General features: G+C 49.1%; 1 protein-coding gene across 2 annotated transcripts in view; it reads right to left on the bottom strand.

Annotated features, from left to right (window-relative positions):
- Positions 1–9245: 9245 nt before the first annotated feature.
- Positions 9246–19980, bottom strand: part of LZTS3 (leucine zipper tumor suppressor family member 3) — a 138767-nt gene continuing 128032 nt past the window's right edge. For both annotated transcript variants that reach the window (XM_032803075.2, XM_075066668.1), the window contains exons 3-4: positions 18208–19038; positions 9246–16469 (exon numbers count right to left, since the gene is read on the bottom strand). In XM_032803075.2, coding sequence (XP_032658966.1) covers positions 15759–16469; positions 18208–19038 — 1542 coding nt within the window. In that variant the 3' untranslated portion in view covers positions 9246–15758. The remainder of the gene's footprint in view (positions 16470–18207; positions 19039–19980) is intronic.

Below are 19980 nucleotides of genomic sequence, written 5' to 3' on the forward strand. Positions count from 1 at the left end.
GTGCCAGATGGTGTCACACCCCTGCTACCTGGGGTCATGCCAGCATCATGGCACTACCACACAGTGTCACATGTCGATCCACCATTGTATGAGATCAAAAAATGTTATTAAAGCTCCCATGTAATGTTGCTTCATTGATGTGTGGCTAGTATAAGTCACTGATCACAGGGTGTATTCCTGTATTAATCTCCAGCTATGGGGGAGCTCTGGACATTCATCTGACAGTGATAACATGCACCAACTACTGCTGCAGGGGAAACCAGCCACTCCAGACAGATGTGTTGTCTTTTCTGGGGCTGGGACAAGCCGCATTAGCCTCGTGCAGCTGTTGCCTCAGCCAGCGGCAAGGTCAGGAGGAAAAGTCCAACTGCAGCTCGTGCTGGGTCTGAGGCCGTCAGACCGCCAGGGACTTCAGGGTTTTAACTAGAAATGGCAACTTCAGGCCTGACCGATCCCAGCGTACAGTCAGCTTGGCAGCAGCCCCCTGGCAGTGAGGCAGAAGGAGATCTTGAGCAGAGCAGTTCACTTGCTGCCATGTGAAATAACTATGGTAGGGAGCTGCTGTAACATGAGCAACTGGACGATGGCTGAGGTGCTCAGGTCGCTGGGAATTCAGTATTACGTCACCCATTCACTTACAGTGTGACGTCCCAGCAGGTATATGTGAGCCAGGAGTGGGTATCAGGGGGATCAGGCCTGCCCTTGTGTGTGTGTTGTAATGAACCAGCTTTGTGTGGCTGAATGAGTGTGCCAGCCCACAGGCAAGATAAGGGATCTACTATTGCTGTTACAGGGGAGTTCTCCTATAGCACAGGCTGGAGACGTGCCTGTGCAGTGGGTGTGAATCCCAGCTTCCTCTGTACGTGCGATTTCCCCAGTCATGTTCCAGAACACAGGGTAGGCAAACGGACCAACATTTCAAATTAATTTCAGGGTGTGATCCTCCCCGCCAGGGCCGGTGCAACCATTTAGGCGGTTGCCTAGGGCGCCGAGATTTGGGGGCGCCAAAAAGCGCCTCCCAATTTTTTTAAATGGTTGAGCAGCCCTGCTGCTAGGACAGAGAAGGAGTCTGGACTGCCGGCGGGAGCCAGCAGCCCAGGGTGTTCCCTGGGTCAGGGCGCCGCCGCAGCAGCCGGCAGCCCAGGGTATCCCCTGGGTCAGGGCACTGCCGTGGCAGCCGGCAGCCCAGGAGCCCCCTGGGTCAGGGCGCCGCCACGGCAGCCGGCAGCCCAACCGGGCCTCCATCTGCGATAGGGCAGGGCGGCGCCGGGTACCGTTCAGCTACGCTGGATCCACTTTCTCGAACCTAGCATAAGAATAAGAAAGCCATAATGAACTAAATGGTAATGATTCCAACAACCTCCCACATCCTCCGGTGTCCTGGGTCGGCGCGCCGGGGGGGGGCACGCAGGAGCTCCTGTGGAGCTGCCGCAGTGGTGCCTGCGGGCGTTCCGCTGGTCTGCGGCTCGGATGGAGCTGCCGCAGTGGTGCCTGCCGACGGTCGGCTGCTCATGCGGGTCCAGTGGACCGCCTGCAGGCACACCGGACCCTCCGCAGGGACCACTGCCGCAGCTCCACCGGAGCTGTGGGACGAGCGCGCGGGGCGGCAAAATTGCCGTCCGCCTAGGGTGCTCAAAACTCTAGCGCCGGTCCTGCTCCCCGCTAAGCCCCCCCCGCCCCCCCGTGACCTGTGCTCTCTGTCCCTCCAACCCTCTCCAATCCAGTCCCTAGGCCTGTGCTCCCCAATTTCCCCAGTCTTCACTGATCCACCCCCCCCAGCCTTCTGACCCTCACTGATCTGACCCCCTGCCTCTGCTCCCCAACCTCTCCTTACATTCACTTATCCATCTCCCATCCTGTGCTCCTCCCTCGACCCTCACCAATCCACTTCCCATCCTGTGCTCCTCCCCTGACCTTCACTGATCTGACACCCCCGCCTGTGCTCCCCAACCTCCCCTGACCTTCACCGATCCAACCTCCACCATGTGTTCCTTCCCCAACCCTCACCGATCCACCCCACATTCTGTGCCCCTCCCCTGACCCTCAGCAATCCAACCTCGCCATCCTGTGCTCGTCCCTGACACTCACCGATCTGACCCTCCCAACTTGTGTTCTTCCCCTGACCCTCAGAGATCCAACTCCCCCAGCCTGTGCTCCCCGTCCCTCTGACCCTCTCTGTTCCAGCCCCCCATCCTGTGCTCCCCTTCCCTATGCATTAGAGTCAGTGTTTGAATTCAGGGATACCTGTCACCCAGTCTAGTGCTGTGGTTCCCATTTTTTCTAATTGCTTTGTTTGATGCATCCCATTCATTTATGTGAGTGTTGCTTCATGCTGTAAACACTGAGCCCACCTGGGATGTTGCATTTTCATGATGCTGCACACCCCAGACATGCCCATGCAGAACTCCAAGGCAACACTGGGGACAGACCTCAGCTCCATGAGCACAGGCCCCTACCACTTGAGATAAAGGAGGATCACCATCAGCAGTATTGGGCTTATGACACACAGTAGAGCAGTGTTTGTGCTGTTGTTATAAGAATCAACAGAAGCTCAGTGGTACTCAACCTTTTCTGTACAGGGATCCCTCTCCCACCTACCTGGGAACTAGTCAGGATCCACCTTCCATTTAGCAGTAGAGGAAGAGCAAGATGGTTGCAATCCCCTGATACCTCTCATGCTGCCATGTTGATTACCCAGACAGCAATGGTGGCAAGTGGGCTGAAGCAAGAGAGCCCTCTGCTAGCTCATGGGTAGAGCAAGAATATTTGATGGCTCCTCCAGGCGACTCTGGGAAACCCCTCACCCCTCATCCCTCTGGGAAACCCCTCATCTCCGTGTATTGGGATTTGGAAGTTCTTGCCTGAGTGTCATGGCTGAACCACAGCAGTAGCCAGCGTGCAAGAACCTGTCCGCTTTAGTGACTTATCCCTTACCATAAGCTAGCCTCTCCCAGCGCATCGTTATTCATCATATGCTCCCAAGCCCCCATTTCCAGAGCTGGGGCAGATAGGATGGAGTAAGGCAGCGGCCAGGACACTGACATGACAAGCTGCGCTCTGGAGTTTCTATTCAGCCTATGGAACAACAAGCAATTCTGTGTTCAAGGACTGGGCTCCCTCCAGCTCCATCTGAGCAGAACAGAGCAGCTGGGGATGGGGTGAGATTTCAAAGACATTCAGGGGATTGAAAATCACCTCCTCAAAACCTAACCAGAACAGGTGTGGCATAAGGCAATGCAGCCGCAAACTGATGGTGGCAGGTTAAGCAGCCCATTCCTCTGATCCCCTCCCCTCCTGCTGTTTTATTGATGGAATCCCATCAGCTTAAGACCTAGTCAGTTTCACTCACGGAGTTACAAGCAAGTTCAGGTCCAACTTCTGCTCTTTGGTCTGCTGGGCACATTTAGGGGTTTTACCATTGCATTTACCTGTACAGTTGTTCTCCCTCGCGCAGACAGCAGGGAATCTCATTAAGGTCCCGATCCTGCAGTTGGATCTACGCAGGCCTGGCCCTGCGCCCACCTGCAGCCATAAACACACTAAAAAGGGCCCGGTGTGTGCGTGTCTTTTCTCCCCAAGGGCAGTGATCGCAGGAGGCTGCTTGTGACAGCTGTCAGACAGAAACATGCATTGAAGGTGTAGGGCCGCTCTTGGAGCCTGGCTGGAGTGTTGCAAAGGTGGGAAAGGAATGAAGAAGCTAATAAATAACCCTATTGAAATAAACAGCAGGCAGGAACCTCTCCAGAACAAACATTCTAGGGCTCTCCCAGTGCTCACAGCTCCATTCTCAGGCTCTCAGGTGGAACAGAGGAACAATGATCACTTTGTTAATCCCTTGGCATCAAATCCAGTGACTTTGGCCCCTCACTACCTGTCCCCTTTCTTGCCTTGATCACCCTGCTGAGACATTACCAGCATCCAGCAGCCTTAGCTTGCTGCTTTCCTCCCGGCTGGATGATCAGCCTCAGAAACAAGAATGGAGGTGCACATCAGACCTGCCAACTGGGGCAGAAAGTGGAGCTAGGGCTGATTAGGATTAGCTCTACCTGGCCTGGATAAGCCTTCTCCGTGCTACAGTGTCCCTATCTGTCACACAGGGAAGGACGGGATAGCTGGATGCACAGACACAAATGGGAGTTAGGGGCTTGGCTTTCAATGGGAATTGGCTGCCTAACACCCAGTTGTGCTTTGAAAATCCCTTAAGGACTATCCAGTAACCAAATGGTTGTTAATATACCCTCCCACCCAGTGCATTGAAGGCCCCCTTCTATTACTGTGACAAATCCATTCATTGAATGAAAGCCAGCAAAACCCAGACTGCTCCAAGCTCACTGTGAGCTGAGGCGAGAGTTTCTTTCTTTTGTGGGTTGTTTTTAAAACCTCTGTGACCTTCTCCCACCCCAGACACAGCCACAGAGGTCTGAACACTGAACGCTTCTGCGCATTCGCTCCCACTGCCCCTTTCCCTCGACGAAAATACAGACCAGCCAGAAATGCAGATTCTTAAAAGGGGCCTTTCTCCATTTTATTTGATGGAATAAAAATCCTTCACAGTCGGATATCGATATATAGAGAGAGAGCTAGAGATACGTATACATATAGATCTTTACATATATATATACACCTATCTCTATATGGACATATCTATATATGTACACTGTAGAAAAACCAAAAGGCAGCGACTCTTCACAACATTATAACCCTATGGAGATGTACAATAGACTAGTTGTTGATTGTGAAATGTGCTAGAGGTTTAACAATAGGTTTCTAAATGGATACATCTTTGCTGTACAAAAAGTCCAGGTTTTTTTAAGTTCTTTTCTTTAAACACATTTACCAGAGGCACAGTTAATGCGACAGTGTCTGAATGTAGACATGAGCCACGAAGCCAGGTCTGTTTTAATTAATAAATACTTATTCTTTTGAAAATATTTGTTTTCATGGATGTTGTTCCCAAGTCTCGCTAGACGGAATTCAGAGACACACATCAACAGTCAACGCAGAACACAGGGGAACAGTTTAACTTCTGGTTTGAATTCACAGTAAGAGCAGATAGTGAGGGAGACTTTAAGAAACACAACACACAAGGTCAGGACTTATGTTTACAGTGGGGCCATCCCAAGTGCTGCCTGCGGGTCTATGCGGATTCCAACAAAGTCGCCTGCGGCTAACCCAACCCCTACCACTGGCAGGGCCAGACTCCAACCTGTTCAGCTGCGGGGTTTTTATGTCTGGGTTCACCAGAAAACGTTAGGCCAGATCCTCAGCGAGTTTAAATTGGCATCTCGCCACTGAAGTCAACAGAGCTATGTGGGCTGCCAGCAGCTGAGGATCTGGCGCATGGTTCCTCTAAAGGAACAGACACAAGACAGAAACAAGCAAATAAGCTGTGGGAATTTAGTTTTGATTTAAAAAACCCAATGTAAATGAAAAGGCAGGTTGGACACACTCCTTTCAGGTCACCTGTCAGGGTCCCACACGCTTGGGTGCCCCCGGTTCACAGCTTTTAGAAGAGCAAATGTCAGACTTAGACAAGATCAGAGGCAGTGCAAATGAAAATGCCCTTCAGAGGTTCCAGCTCAGAACCTGACTCGGCCATCACACGGTAAGAAACTGCATAGGCATTTGGTTTGCTCAGCACACTGCTAGGGTGTGGCATTTTGCACCAGTGGGGTAGATCTGCCCGAGTGGTTTTGTCCCTCCAGTCATCCAAAAGGAGCCAAGGGACCATGCCGCTAGACTAGATAAATACAGTGTCTTCCTAAGAGATGGGCCCAAAGTGATACTCTGGATCCAACCTGCCCATACTTGGATTCTGATCAAGTTTGGATCCCAGTCCAAAATTCAGAGCTGCCCTGGTCTCTGTTTGGGGATCAGACTGGTACCTTCAATGCCATAAACACAAGCCCTACCACCTAAGTTAAAACACTAAGGGGAAGGGATAGCTCAGTGGTTTGAGCATTGGCCTGCTAAACCCAGAGTTGTGAGTTCAATCCTTGAGGGGGCCACTTGGGACTTTAGGCAAAAGTCTGTCTGGGAATTGGGCCTGCTTTGAGCAAGGGGTTGGACTAGATGACTTCCTGAGGTCCCTTCCAATCCTGATAGTCTATGAGACTCCTTCTGTCAAGCAGTAGAAAGCTGTTATAGTTGCAGGGGCCAGCCCCTAGAGGGAGACATGATCATGCATACTAGGGGCCTGATTCACAGCCATGGAAAGACTTCCACTTATTCAGTTGGAGATGGAACCAGGGCTTGGTTCCCCTTTGTAAGGGGAAGCCAAGATTGATTTCTTCTGAGAAAATAACCATTCAAATCCTGAAAAGTACAGTCCTTGCTCTTCAGGCACCTTGCCTGACACTGAGCCAAGCTACAGATTTTATTATAACCTCTTTGGATATTATTCAAGGATTTATGATCTAAACAAATACACTCACCTACCAGTTTGAGCCATATCCCCAATGCTATGTGTCTAAGTTAGCTCCAGAGCCCTGTGTTCCGTTTGATCCGCTAAGGGAGGTCTCCATTAACAAGCTGGCATTTGCTAATAGTTCCCACACTGCAGGAGCCATGATTGTCATCGTCTCCCTCTTCTGGTCAGATCAAGAGTGATCTGTGGGATCTGTGAGGGGGCGTGGCAACAGCTGTGTATATATGTAACAGGTGGCAAATGAAGTTCTAAGGGATCCCTCCCTCACTTGCTGCTCTGCGGGGTGTATGAGGTGAGGCTGAGGCTGAGGCTGAGGCTTGCTGAGGCTGAGTCTGCACTGCGGCTTGTTGATAGGTTTGGAACTGTTTTTCTGCATGGTTGCAGCCAGCTGGCTGCAGCTGTAACACTGTTTTGAGCCCCCAACTAATGCAGTGACAAGCCATGTGACAATTGCACATGCTAGGCAAATATAGGCAGAGCATGAGAACTAGATTACTTGGGAGCTAGTCCGGAGCATGTTATTGGCTAGCACAAGTTGTTCTCAGAAACACCTGCGCACACTGGACAGGGAAATCATGGGGATCAATAACTGTGCTGGAAAGTAGGTGACAAGCATAGCTCCCAGAGAGGCAATCCTGAACTGGCCGGTAGCTAGCATAGGTCACGCCCTAAACACAGATGGGGATGTCAAGGGCAGATCCTGCTAATAATTTCATGGCAAAGGAGCTGCCAAAGGCAGCTGATTACTAACAGAAGGTGCTTCTTAATAAAAGATGGAAACTATTTCCTTAATAGTGGAAGATTCAGGCCTTTCTGCAATCCCCTGTCCAGCAGGCAGTGAGACTCACCCTGCCAGGGGCTGACTCCGGCTGGCTTGCCAAGCCAGTTGCTAGGAGTTCCAAAGGGAAGGGGAAATGGAGTGATGGCTCCTTGGTGCGACATCTCTCGGGGTGCTTGCACAGTCCCAGGCAATGTGCAGGGGCAACTTCCATGATGTTTGGAGATGGGCCCTGGGGGCAAATGTCGTGGAGGGGCAGGAGTGGTTGTGTGGGTGGATTTTATGTCTTAAGCTACAGGGGTAGAAACAGAATTCTTTGCACTGTATTGAATCTGGGGCTAACCAGGCCTTCACAGTTGGCACTGCGCTGCACATCCTGGCTGCCAAAACCTGCCCCAGCAGCTCGGTTTCTCACTGCTTGAGCTAATGACCTATCGTCACCGGATGCAAACAGCATAGGTTCTAGAATGCAGTTGACCAGTTCCAATTCCATCCAGCAGTGGGCAGTAGTTCACACACATTAGCCTGATCACTACAGAGCACACTAGCATGCCCCTTGTGCCAACCCCTGGCCTGCTGTAGCCTTGAGCCCCGCCTCAATCAGTAAGACATCACTACCTCCAGGAAGTTCATTCTTTCTGAGGGACATTTAATAAGTTCTCTCCTTTGAGGCGAGGGGCACAAGGGGGAAGGGAGGAAAGCCTGTTCTCTTTGTTCTCCCATAGCACTTTCAAAAATAGGTCTCTCTGAGGCAGCACTTTATATTTTTCCAACCCCTTTCAGCTGGAGATCTCAGAGCATCTTACGAACAGTAACGAATGAACACCATTCTGAGGCAGGGAAGGATGATTATCCCTATTCTACAGCGCGGGAAACTGAGGCACAGAGACATGCCAGCAGCTATGCTAGAAACTGAATCCAGATCTCCTTACTGCCAGCCCCAGTCATTAATCACTCAGCTGTGCTTCCTAGGGCTGATGAGAATAACTAGGTCGGCAGAGAAATACACGAAGGGAAAACCCATGAGCCTCATTTCACTACATGCTGCAATTTTTCCATTATGGAGCCCGAGTTTGGGCTCAGCGATGGGAGCATCTGTCACTCCTGAGTTAAGATGGGCTGAGTCTATCCCAACATGCCAAGCAGGGGTAATGAATAAAGGGGTCTGACTTCAGGTTTTGCCTCTGAAATCTTTTAAATCCCTAACAACCTGGGTATTAAAGAGCCAGTAGAGAGAGAGATAAGGTGACACGGACAGGACCTAATGCTGCTGCTACCTGTTAGCCTACAATAAAAAGAGTTGTTTAGATTCCCAATCCATTTCCCACTGAAGTCCATGGGAGTTAAATGGCACCCTTCATTTGGTGTAGGCTGGTTCTATAACCTTGCACTCATACAGCCCCTGAAATAAGAGGATCTCAATGTGCTTTTGCAGGTGAAGTTTCTGGGGAAACAGAAAGAGATGAAGACTTGCCCAAGTCAACACTAGAACTGGGAAGAGAACCAAGATCTCTCAGCTCCCTCTCCCCAGTGTAGAGGAAGTTTTGATCAACACTCATTTCCTTAATAGACTCTGAGGCCTTTCCCAGTGGACAGATTCTCTTCTGCAAGCCCACTCCCAATGCCCTAGCATTGTCTACCATTTGAAATAATAGAATATCAGGGTTGGAAGGGACCTTAGGAGGTCATCTAGTCCAACCCCCTGCTCAAAGCAGGATCAATCCCCAACTAAATCATCCCAGCCAGGGCTTTGTCAACCTGACCTTAAAAACCTCTAAGGAAGGAGATTCCACCACCTCCCTAGGTAACCCATTCCAGTGCTTCACCACCCTCCTAGTGAAAAAGTTTTTCCTAATATCCAACCTAAACCTCCCCCACTGCAACTTGAGACCATTACTCCTTGATCTGTCATCTAGTACCACTGAGAACAGTCTAGATCCCTCCTCTTTGGACCCCCCCTCAGGTAGTTGAAAGCAGCTATCAAATCCCCCCATATTCTTCTCTTCAATAATTTCTGGGATTATTTAGTCTACAGAAGGAATAACGAAGGAAATAATGAAGGAAACAATTCCAAACCTGTAATTCAAACACCCTAACTCAGCCTTTGGTCATGATGGCCCAGGGCTCATCATCTCAAACAAGCTATAAAGTGCCATCTGCAGAAGGAAATCCTGGCACATACTGGTTCATTAGCCATGTTCATGGCCATTGAAGCCAGACAGATGGGGTAATAGGGCTGGTGGCAGAGTTCAACCGTGGGTTTCCTAAGAGGCTGTTCCGAATTGGGCATTTCTTCTGAGCATCCAAGTCTCAGAAGAAGAATGGAGGGAGCTTCATGGCCTTGCCTAGATGGGCTTTGTGGAAGGCTTGCACCAAAGCAACAACAGGACATCAACATCTCAGGTTCCCCACAGGACTATCAATGGGCAGAAGGAACAAACAGATAAACAGGACAGCAAGGGCCCGATCCAGGGAGATGGAGAACACCCCCCATTCCTACTGGAGTCAATGGGGATTTGAGGATGCTGAGCCCCTTGTAGGATCAGGGCTGTAGTCCAGAACTTGGCCCTTGAAAATGACTTCTGCTCTTACTGCCAATCCCAGGTCACCCACATAGAAGTCACAGCGGGTTTTTTTGTGTTTTGTTTAATATCATATATACAGAACTAGACCGTTATTTACATCCAAGTACACTTGTCTCAGTATCACTCAGCAGCATATAGTATATGATTCAGTTCCTATTTCAGTTAATAAGCACTTCACACACAGAAAACCATCAGTGATTTTCCTACAGTTTTACGCTAGCAATGCTATTGTTTGCTTGTCTGTTTGCAGCGATGTGGTTGATCGCTGGTCAGTTGATTGGTGGAAACTAAGCAGTACTGGGCATTGCTAGGTGCACAGTTTTAATCTCTAATCCTTTCCCATACGGCTGTGAAGCCAATACACACCTGCTGCTCTGGAGATGAGCCAAAGCAACCCAGGTGTGACGTCTTAAAGCAACAGAAGCAAAATCATGGAAGAAAACCAAACACACAAAGAAATAAAGGATCCGATTCTTCCTTCCCTTATACGAGTGTGACTCATTTGAGCCAAATCTTCAGCTAACGTAAGTCTGGGGCTCTGCGGCAATGAAGTTATGCTGATGCTCACCAGCCAAAGATCTGCCCTACTGACTTCAATGGAGTCATTAAGGATCAGAACCTTCTGTTTGGCAACTCACCTGCAAGAGGCACCTCTGGCAGCTCGCTGGAGCATTAGCTCAGTGCTGACTTGGGAGGCAAGAACGTTCTTTGCAGAATCACCAGCCTAACTTCCGAGCACACCTCAGCTATTTGGTGTGGCTCTCCCACCAAAGGAATGGGAGGCTCACAGCTGCATAGTTCAAAAGATCTGAGTAGATCCCAATCCAAGGTGACATAGCTGCAGGAAGAATGGTAATGACACACGACCAGAGGAGTGGGAACTCTCTGTAAGGTGGAAACTCTCTGCACAACACCCTCCCCTGTCCTTAAGTGGCTCTGTGGTTCCTAAAATCGGCAGTGCATCCAGCAGAATGAGTCTGTTTATCACCCAACAGTTTTGGTGGGGACTCAGGGAAAGGAAGGGAACGGAATTGTGCACTTGCCGGCATTTTGGCAAAAACATCTGCCTACAGGATTCACAGGGTAATTAACCTCAAAAGGGGGCCCTCAGCTACCCTCCTGGAATGGCAACACACTGGTGGGCGTCATACACAAAGAGCAATTCGCACCAAAATCGCCCTGCAGAAACGGTGACTTTGCCGAGTCTGGCTTGTTAAAGTGTCTGGCTAATTTGCATAGAAAACAGAGCCAGTTAAGGAAGAGACCGTGGAGTGTTGCAGGTTCAGCTATTCCTTTGATTTCGCTTTGCAATGTCACTTGAACATCGCCAGATCCTTAGCTGGTCTAGCTCCGACTCCAGTAGCTGAGGTTCTGGCCCAGAATCGTCTCACACACCTGCCTCAATGGCATACAATGGACATTAAGTGAGGTCTTAAAACATACCACCCCCTCTTTACTGCCAAGATCTGGGATGCTACAGTGCATTGGATAAATACGTACTTAGGGGCTTTTTAATGCATGGATTGTTGGCCTCCCTACTCTGGGACACACCCAGGGTACATCTACACAGCAACTAGACACCTGTGGCTGTGCCAGCCAACCCTGGCTCATGGGACTCGGCTGTTTCATTGCTATGTAGACTTCTGGGACCCTCACAGGGTCCTAGAATCCGGGCTCCAGCCCAAGCCCAGAATGCTACATAGCAATGAAACAGCCCCCCAGCCTGAACCCCCTAGAGCCGGACTCAGCTGGCACAGGCCAGCAGCGGGATTTTCTTTGCTGTGGAGACATAGTCTGGAGCTTTCAGGAGGCCTACTATTGATCTGATTAGATCACTGGTTATTTAGAGAATGTTTCAAGCCTGCAGAACATGTAAATCTGCAATCGGTCTGTTCTGATCTTTTTATTTAAAAAACCCAGTTTCCTGGCAAATCCAGTCCGTGGAGGTACTTCTGCATGTCACCATTGTAAGGACCCAGCTTGCTGGCCAGTGATTAGCTCTGCTGAATCATAGAATATCAGGGTTGGAAGAGACCTCAGGAGGTTCATCTAGTTCTGTTCTTGTTGGGCACCAATAGGAATCTCAGGCATGCACTGAACGGGTAGAAGAGTTCTCTGGATGGCATCAATGGGAACTGCAAGCTGATGCTACCACAGGTGAACATCAGGGGTGCGAACAGTCTCAAAGGCTGATTGGGGCCCTTTAAAATGATAGGGGGAAATCCTGGCCCCACTGAATTCAGTGAGGGGTTTGCCATCAACTTCATTTGAACCAGAATTTCACCCACAGTAATGGAGGAGATCTAATAGGACCTGGGGCTCATCCCATTGGAAGTGCAGATATTGTTCCCTGAAACATCTTCTTGTTAAATGATGGCCTGAAAAATTACATGTAAAGTTGATCTGAAATCTATTAAAAATATTTGTAGCTGCTCAGCACTTTTCCCTTCCACCCAATGAGCTCAGAGCCCTTTGTGAACAGGAATAAATTCATCCCTGTGAGGTAGGGAAGGATGGTTATCCTGGTTTAATTTATGTGGAAACTGAGGCCTAGCAAGAGGGTTTGCCCCAGGTCACACAGGCCCCCCCCCCATCCCTTAACTCTGAGTGTTTAGGGCACTCAGCCCCTCACACTGACTGACGGGGATTCAGGGTGCTCGGCCCTTCGCAGGATCCAGCCCTCACAGAGTAGCCGGGTGGCCAGCTCCATTCAAGTCAAGGGAGTTACTCTGCTTTACTTCAGCGGAGGAACTGACCCAGCTAATTTAAAATGACAGAAACAGGGCCTAATTTTGTACATACGTAATTCAGCCTTCGCACACAAACTAGGCATTTGCAGACCTAGGTGGCCCAGGTATGGCTCCAACAACTAGGCATGCAAATTAGATACCCCCCGCCCCCCGGTGCACAGAACATTTGCCTGTGAAATTGCACTGATTGTAACTGAAGGCACCGGGGAGGGAAAACAATGCCCTGGCCTGGAAACGGCGCCAGGTCTAACAGCAGCACAACTGGCAGGCGCTGCCATGCCAATGTCCTAGCCGAGTCCTACCCTCTGGTGTCTGCATGCTGCTCTGTGCACACAGCCTCAGCCCTTGCGCCCTCAAGCAGCACCTGTTATTGCCAACTCTGCTACCTGGCTGGGGGCGGATTAACGATTGGCACCTGGAGAGCTGAGCAGGGACACAATTGCACCATTACAAATGGGCAGCAAAGCGAGAAATCAAGCTTGGAATGGTAATGCCAGGTCTCATCCACTGTTAAGACTGGAATGCAATAACGTGCCCAGCTGAAGCCCTTGCTGACAGACGGTGGCTGGGAAGCAATGCCCCCCTCCCACGCCTTCCTGGCTCTACAGACAGAGAGGACGGTGGTTAAGATTGCTCCTCTTCATATGACTGAGAGCTTTGCCACTGATCTTGCTCCCACTGACGTCAATCTCTCTCCTACTATAAGTGCTTCTGCTCCCATAACTGGGATACAGGCCTACAGTCACAGCCTGACTCCTCTCTCACAAGGATGTTATACTGAGTCATTCCATTGACTTCAGTGGAGCAGCAACTGATTCAGGGCCTCATCCAAAGCCCGTTAAATCAATGAGACTCTTTCCACTGGGCTTCGCATCAGGCCCACCCTGTATATTCAGTATGGGCACCCCATCTCCAAGCACCAGGCCTACTCCTTGTCCAACATAGCCCACCCCAAGACCAGGACAGTGCCATTTGGCCATCAATCAAACACCGTTTGTGAGGCAGCTGGCTTGGGCTCATCTCTGAGACAGCTAGTTTCACAGGTATTTGCTTTAGTTTTTGCCGGACTGATGCAATACGTTTTCTTTGCCTCCCCTAGCACAAGAGCAGCAGGGGGGAAACTGAGGTGCCCTCACGATCAATTGCTGTTTCCCAGCACAGGCTGCGATGGGTCATCCTGCGAGAAGCCTTCATTTGTACAGCAACAGCGACCATTGTCATCGCCAGCACCTTCCGTAGCCCGTGCTGGTCACTGCTGGTGCCTGCTCAAAGGGCAAAGTCAGCTGGAAAACAACAGACTGAAACTCCCTGAGAACTGGTCAGTTTCCCCTTTCTCCCGTGAGCCCTGCCTGCTGAATCCTGGGCTTTCCCCAAGATGTTGTAAATCCCAACCAAAGTTCAACCCCCCTGAGGAATTGTGAGCCACCAGCTCGTAATGCGAGCTCAGCTGAGGGGACAGATGGAAAACGAGCAGCTTCCACGTCTTTTTCTCCGCTGCTTTTTCCACAGCGCTGAGCCTGTTTTGTCCTGCTGCTCTCGCCCAATACACGCTTGGGCCTGAACTCTCACTGAAATCACTGTGTAGGGGTTTGTGTCGCTGCTCATTCGACACTCTGTGCATCTTTGTTCTTTCTAGCTCTCCTTCCGGAACTGACACTGGGCTTCCTCCTGAGTTACACGGAGCCTCCCGCGCACCACTGCTTCAACTGAGTCCCACCTGAAGACTCCTTTACACTTCCGGAAGGGTGTGACACATCTTTAGGAGGAGACAGAATCAGGTCCATTTATGGCTGAATGCTGCCCTTGGGTCCAGGTGTGAGACTTGGCAATTGTACACTCGCATCTGCAGGCAGACCTGGGCCCCTAGCATTTTCCTATGTCCCCCACTCTGCATGGATCTTAGGCACATGCCTAGAATATCCAGGGTTGGAAGAGACCTCAGGAGTCATTTAGTCCAACCCCCTGCTCAAAGCAGGACCAACCCCAACTAAATCATCCCAGCCAGGGCTTTGCCAAGCCTAACCTTAAAAACCTCTAAGGAAGGAGATTCCATCACCTCCCTAGGTAACCCATTCTAGTGCTTGGGTCCTCAGTTGAACTGGGGTCTAAGTTACTTCCTATGCTAGGGTCCTAACTCCTGTCACATCTATCCATGGTGCTGATGCTTGTTCATTAGCGCAGCGGTGGTTTCCTGAGGCCCATCTGTAACCACTTCTACAGGGAACAATGGCAAGAGGAAAGTCAACCCTGGCACCTTTCTTTTGGGAATGGGATAGTGTTGCCACCTGGCGTCCCCCACAGGTTCACTTCTGGTTTGGATAAAGTGGAAGGAGTCTGAATGCTTCTCTGAAGATTAGTCAAAGTTCTGTCCTCTGGGATCTCTCCTGAGGAATGGGAATTGCTGCCTGTATTACTGGGGATTCCTTATTTTGGGGTTTGCTGCCATTTCTGCTTCTAGTCCTGATCATTGCCAAGAAGCGGGAGGGGACGTGAATGTAAATAGCAAAGCGAAAGCACAGCATGTTTTCGGAACCTCAAATGCAACCCTTGGTTCATTTCGGGCAGCGGTTAGTGTTGGCTCATTGTACCTCAACTGGCTTATTCTAACCCCTAGTGACATCATGGACCTTGGTAATCGTTAGCAATGCATTTGCTATAGAGACTTATTTGAATAGGATCAAAGCCTGGTTCCACTGAAGTCAATGGCAAACCTCCTACTGACTTCATTGGATTAGGCTGTCAGACAAGTATCATTGATACCGTGACGTGCTGAACTGCACAGTTCTTCGGATCCCAAGAGCTTTGCTCTATTAGCCAATGTGGCTAAAATGCCCTGAAAGACCCTGTCACTTTGCACTGTTTTGCTGCATGAATTGATAGGGGGGGAAAAAACCAACGCAGAGGGCAGGGGAATTGATGATGGTGGAAGAGATGGCAGCATATAGAGAAGTAACAGTCACGGCAGATTCCTACAGGGCCACTGGGCCCTTCCTTGCTGTACTAGGAGAAACTGATGTAGCATCATCAATAGTATAACAATGTACATCCACAGTTAGTTTACTTACAGAGCACTGAGGAAGAAAGTAAGGGGCGGGGGCGGGGGGGTTGTTGCATTCACACTTCTGGTAAAATAGGACATTATTCTTAGGAAGATCACTGGCTGGACTAGGTAGTACATGCACAGTAATAAAAATTACTTTTATTGACTTGGTCCTTTGTTAGATCTCCGTGGACTCTATTCGCTCCAGCCTGGATGGAGTCCATGGTTTTTTCTCCTCGGTGTAAGGCGGGCTGGTGGCCTTGGTGGTCATCTCATTCACCTTTTGCTCCAGGAGCTGGTTCTTCTGGTACATCTCCACGTAGTTCAGCTGTAGCTGCTTCTGGTATTTGATCACTTTCTCCTTCTCCTCCTGCCACGTGCGCTGCTCCTCCTCAAAGTCCATCACCTGCTGCTCCCGCTGCTGGCGCTCCAGCTTCAGCTCCGTCTGGAGCCGCTCAACCTCCTTCTTCAGGGCAATGACATTGTCCTCATTTTGGCGCTTCATCTTGGCCTCATCGCTCTCACATGCCAACGGGTCCCTTAGTTTCTCGGTGAGCTCTGAATTGAAATGGCCATGGTGCCCCATGCTGGCCAGTGTCTGCTTCAGGCTAGAGACCTCCATCTCACAGTGGTTGAGTTTTTCCCTTAGCATCTGCACCTCATTCATCTTTCTCTGCAGCTCATTCTCACAGATCTCCAGGTTGACAGTCTTGGAGCTGTAGGAGTCTTTCAGGGTGGTGATCTGCTCTTCCTTCTCTCTCAGGAAGTTCTTACCTTCTTTGAGCTGAGTCCGCAGCCCCACTATCTCATTCAGTTTCTGAGAGACATCAGCTTGCGAATCCTTCAGTTGTTGCTTGAGGAGTGAGATCTCACCAGCTTTCTGGCACACCTGGAAGAGCAAGTGAGAGCTATTCACAAGAGCGCAACATGTGCAAATGGCAATTTTCAGTGGCTTATAACTTGGCCGAATCAGAGAGGCTTTTCATGGGGTAAGCAGGGGGGGACTCCTTGACCCCCGAATTATCCCCCTTCTAAATATTTTTGTTCCCACTCCAAACCTTAAAAAAAACCCCAACATTAGGGCTAGGGTTGCTAATTTTGGTTGGATGTATTCCTGGAGGTTTCATCACATAACATAATATTTAATCAAAGATTAAACTTTAATTCCTGGAGGCTCCAGGACAATCCTGGAGGGTTGTCAACCCTGATTAGGGCAGAGATGTTAACATTGGCAAAACTACTTCCTTTTGGCTAACTTTGTTCTTGGAAATGGCTGACTCATGTTTGCTGAAACTTACTTCTAAAAATAGTCAGCCTGAAGCAGACACCAGGAATGGAAAATTTCAGCCTGAAATGTTTAAGTTTGGTAAAAGTGTCAGCAACTGAAAACTGGGTCTGATAATGGGAAGTGTTAGGAAGCCTTAACTATAGGCATCACTGCCAACTCTCTCTCTCTCTTTCTCTCATAAATTAAAAAACAAAGCATTTGACCTGTGAATTCAAGGGTTTGTTTAAACACAGACGTTCCACCACTTTAGTTTAAATCGGTTTAAAAACGGAGCATCAGAGAATCCTGCGGCACCTTATAGACTAAGAGACGTCTATAGACTAACTAACAGTCTATAAGGTACTACAGGATTCTCTGCTGCTTCTACAGATCCAGACTAACACAGCTACCCCTCTGATACTTTAAAAACGGATTTACTTAAAGTGGTGCAAACCCCTATGTGGACACACATCAGTTTAAACCAGACATACCTCAGTTTAGCTGCCACCTACCAGCTGAACCAATATAAACCAGATTTAACCCAACTAAAGAGAGTGCACATACAAAGTTGCACAGGTTTAACTAAAAAGAGGTCACAGCTTTAGTTAATCCAGAGCAACTGGGTGTGTGGACAAAGCCTCGGCTGTATTACCACATGCCATAGAACAGATCAGAAGAAGCCTCCAAATCCGGATGTAACAAGGATAATAATAACTGGCACCAGTTATTGATGGTGGCTGTGCCATTCTCACAATGTCTCTGCTGCCAATGGGAATAAGGTAAAAGATGCTGACAGAAATAAAAGGCAAATGGGCACAATGGGAACCCCCTTTTCTCTTTCCATCAGTTCATGCACTTCTAAAATCAGAGGACCCCAAAATCCTTCATGAACCCAGCTCATAATATCTCTATGGGACTATCATCCCACTGGGGAAAATAAGGCACAAAGAGAGGTTCTATGACTTAAGAGTAGGGAAGCTGCGAAGAGAACCCAGTAGGCTAGGGTCCCAATGTTCTGCTGTGGCCACAAACCAACATGTCTACTAATCTTTGGTGTTTAGCAATTATTTATTCACGCCCAGACTGCTTGGGCAAGCTATCCTTCAGTCCATTCTACATGGAGGATTTTATCTGAGTTTGGTCTCTTTGTTGTACTCGATTAACGAAATGTTTTGCTGCTACGGCCTTGATCCAGCAAAGCACCTGATCGTGTGTTTAGCTTTAGGCATGTGAAAAGCCCCCCTGAAATTCGAATTTCAGTGCTTTGCTGGATTGGGATCTGTGTTAGCACGGACTGATGCTTTCACTCCCCAGACACTGGTGTAACTATTATAACGCTGGGATTTGGCGGGGCCCTTACCTCCCACTTGGTTTCTTCAATCTTGGGAAGAAACTCAGCCTGTTCTTTCTTGAAAGCCACAAATTTTTTCTCCAGCTCTTCTCGCTGATGGAGAAGTTGCCCTACATCATCCTGGAGCTTTTTTTTCTCTTGCTGGAGCTTGAAGATCTGGAGCTGCAAGGCCTGTTGAGCCCTCTGGGCCTTCTTGGAGACCTGCTGTAGTTTATTTGCATAATTTTGCCTGAGGTCCTCCATTTCACGTTCCCAGATCTTTTGCTTCTCCTCAAACACTTGGAAGATGGCAGCCTCGCTTTTGTCCAGGTTTCTTCTCATCTGCAGGACCTCCTGCTCCTTCTCCCACAGCCTGTCCTCCAGGTCCTGGATAACGTCATCTGTTGAGGGGGAATGGAAAGGCATTGTTTCGTTCAGATGGTTGAGCCTATTGAAAGAAGAAGTACTCTTGCTTGAAGACCGCCCACTGTCTGAGGTAGATATTCCATTGTATCCCACTATGTTCTTATCTACATAGGTTGTGCCAATGCGGTTTATGTGACTAGTTGAAGCACTCATTGGGCCAACGTGCTGGCTGTAGCCCGTCCCGTAAGTGGGCAAGCTCGTCAAAGAGTTACGGCCAGAATCGGAAAGACCTCCCACTTGGTTTGTAGTCCTATTAAGGCTGGTCTTCTCCAGTCCGCTTTTGCCTGCAGACGGGCTATTGCTGTTGGTGTGATTCAAGCTCTTTCTGTTCTCTGTTATTCCATTGTTCTGTGGCGGGCAGAGATTCTGCATGGAATGGAAGTTTTTAGGAACTACTGGTTTAAAGGCTGAAGGTCTAACTAAGGGCTCATTGCTCTGCAAAGGAAAAAAAGAATCACACATCAAACGTAGCCAGGAGGCTTTGTAACAATACACAAAAGATAACGGGACTGATCCAGAGCTGGGGTAAATCAGTGTAACTCTACAGGCTTTGTTAGAGTCAGTGGAGCAACACTGACTTACCCCAGCTTAGAATCAGGCCCCATGGTTTTCTACTGCTCAACTTTAAAAGATACAGCAGATTTTTGGATTTCACATTTGACAGACATCCTGAGTACCTACTGCCAGCGCTGTGCTCAAAGCACTCCACTCCCTCTCTCACTGAACTGAATCAGGATTTGTTCCAAGATCCTATCATCATCCTTTTACACTCTATTCAGGTGATCACCATTTTTTTCTCTGTAAGAGAAAAAGGTGTTATCCGCCGATGGTTCGGAGTTGTTTGACAGCCCAGATAGAAATTACTCCTTGCTGAGCATTATTTTCAAGTTCCAGGGTGCTATTTGTTGCGTCAGACTATGTTTTGAAAGACTTTTCTTTAGTCAATAAGGGTGTGTTTTTAAAAGGAATACACCCCCTTTTATAGAAAACCAAAGTAAGCCGTCGGACTAGTATGGAAAAAATGTTAGTGATGGCAATTATTGGCTCTGATAAAGCCCAATCCAAAGCTCAGTGAAATTAATGGTAGTCTTTCAACTGACTTCAGTAAGCTTTGGATTGGACCCTGGAACACGGTGCTGGCCCAAAAGGCACTGACCCATCCCTGTTAGCTCACAGCCTGCAAGTTCAGCTCCCAGTAAGGGGAAGTGATTGGAGCTGGCAGGGTGTGGCTGATTGAAGAGCTGGAAGAGAGTCACCTGTGAGCTTGATGGGGGAAGGCCTATAAAGCTAGCAGGAAGGAAGTAGAAGGAAGGAGTGAGGGTCTGTTGCTCCCAGCTAGCTAGAAGAGCAAGCTGTTCCCCAAGGGGCTACCCGATT

This window comes from Chelonoidis abingdonii, chromosome 5, assembly GCF_003597395.2.
Source record: "Chelonoidis abingdonii isolate Lonesome George chromosome 5, CheloAbing_2.0, whole genome shotgun sequence".
Lineage (NCBI taxonomy): Eukaryota > Metazoa > Chordata > Testudines > Testudinidae > Chelonoidis > Chelonoidis abingdonii.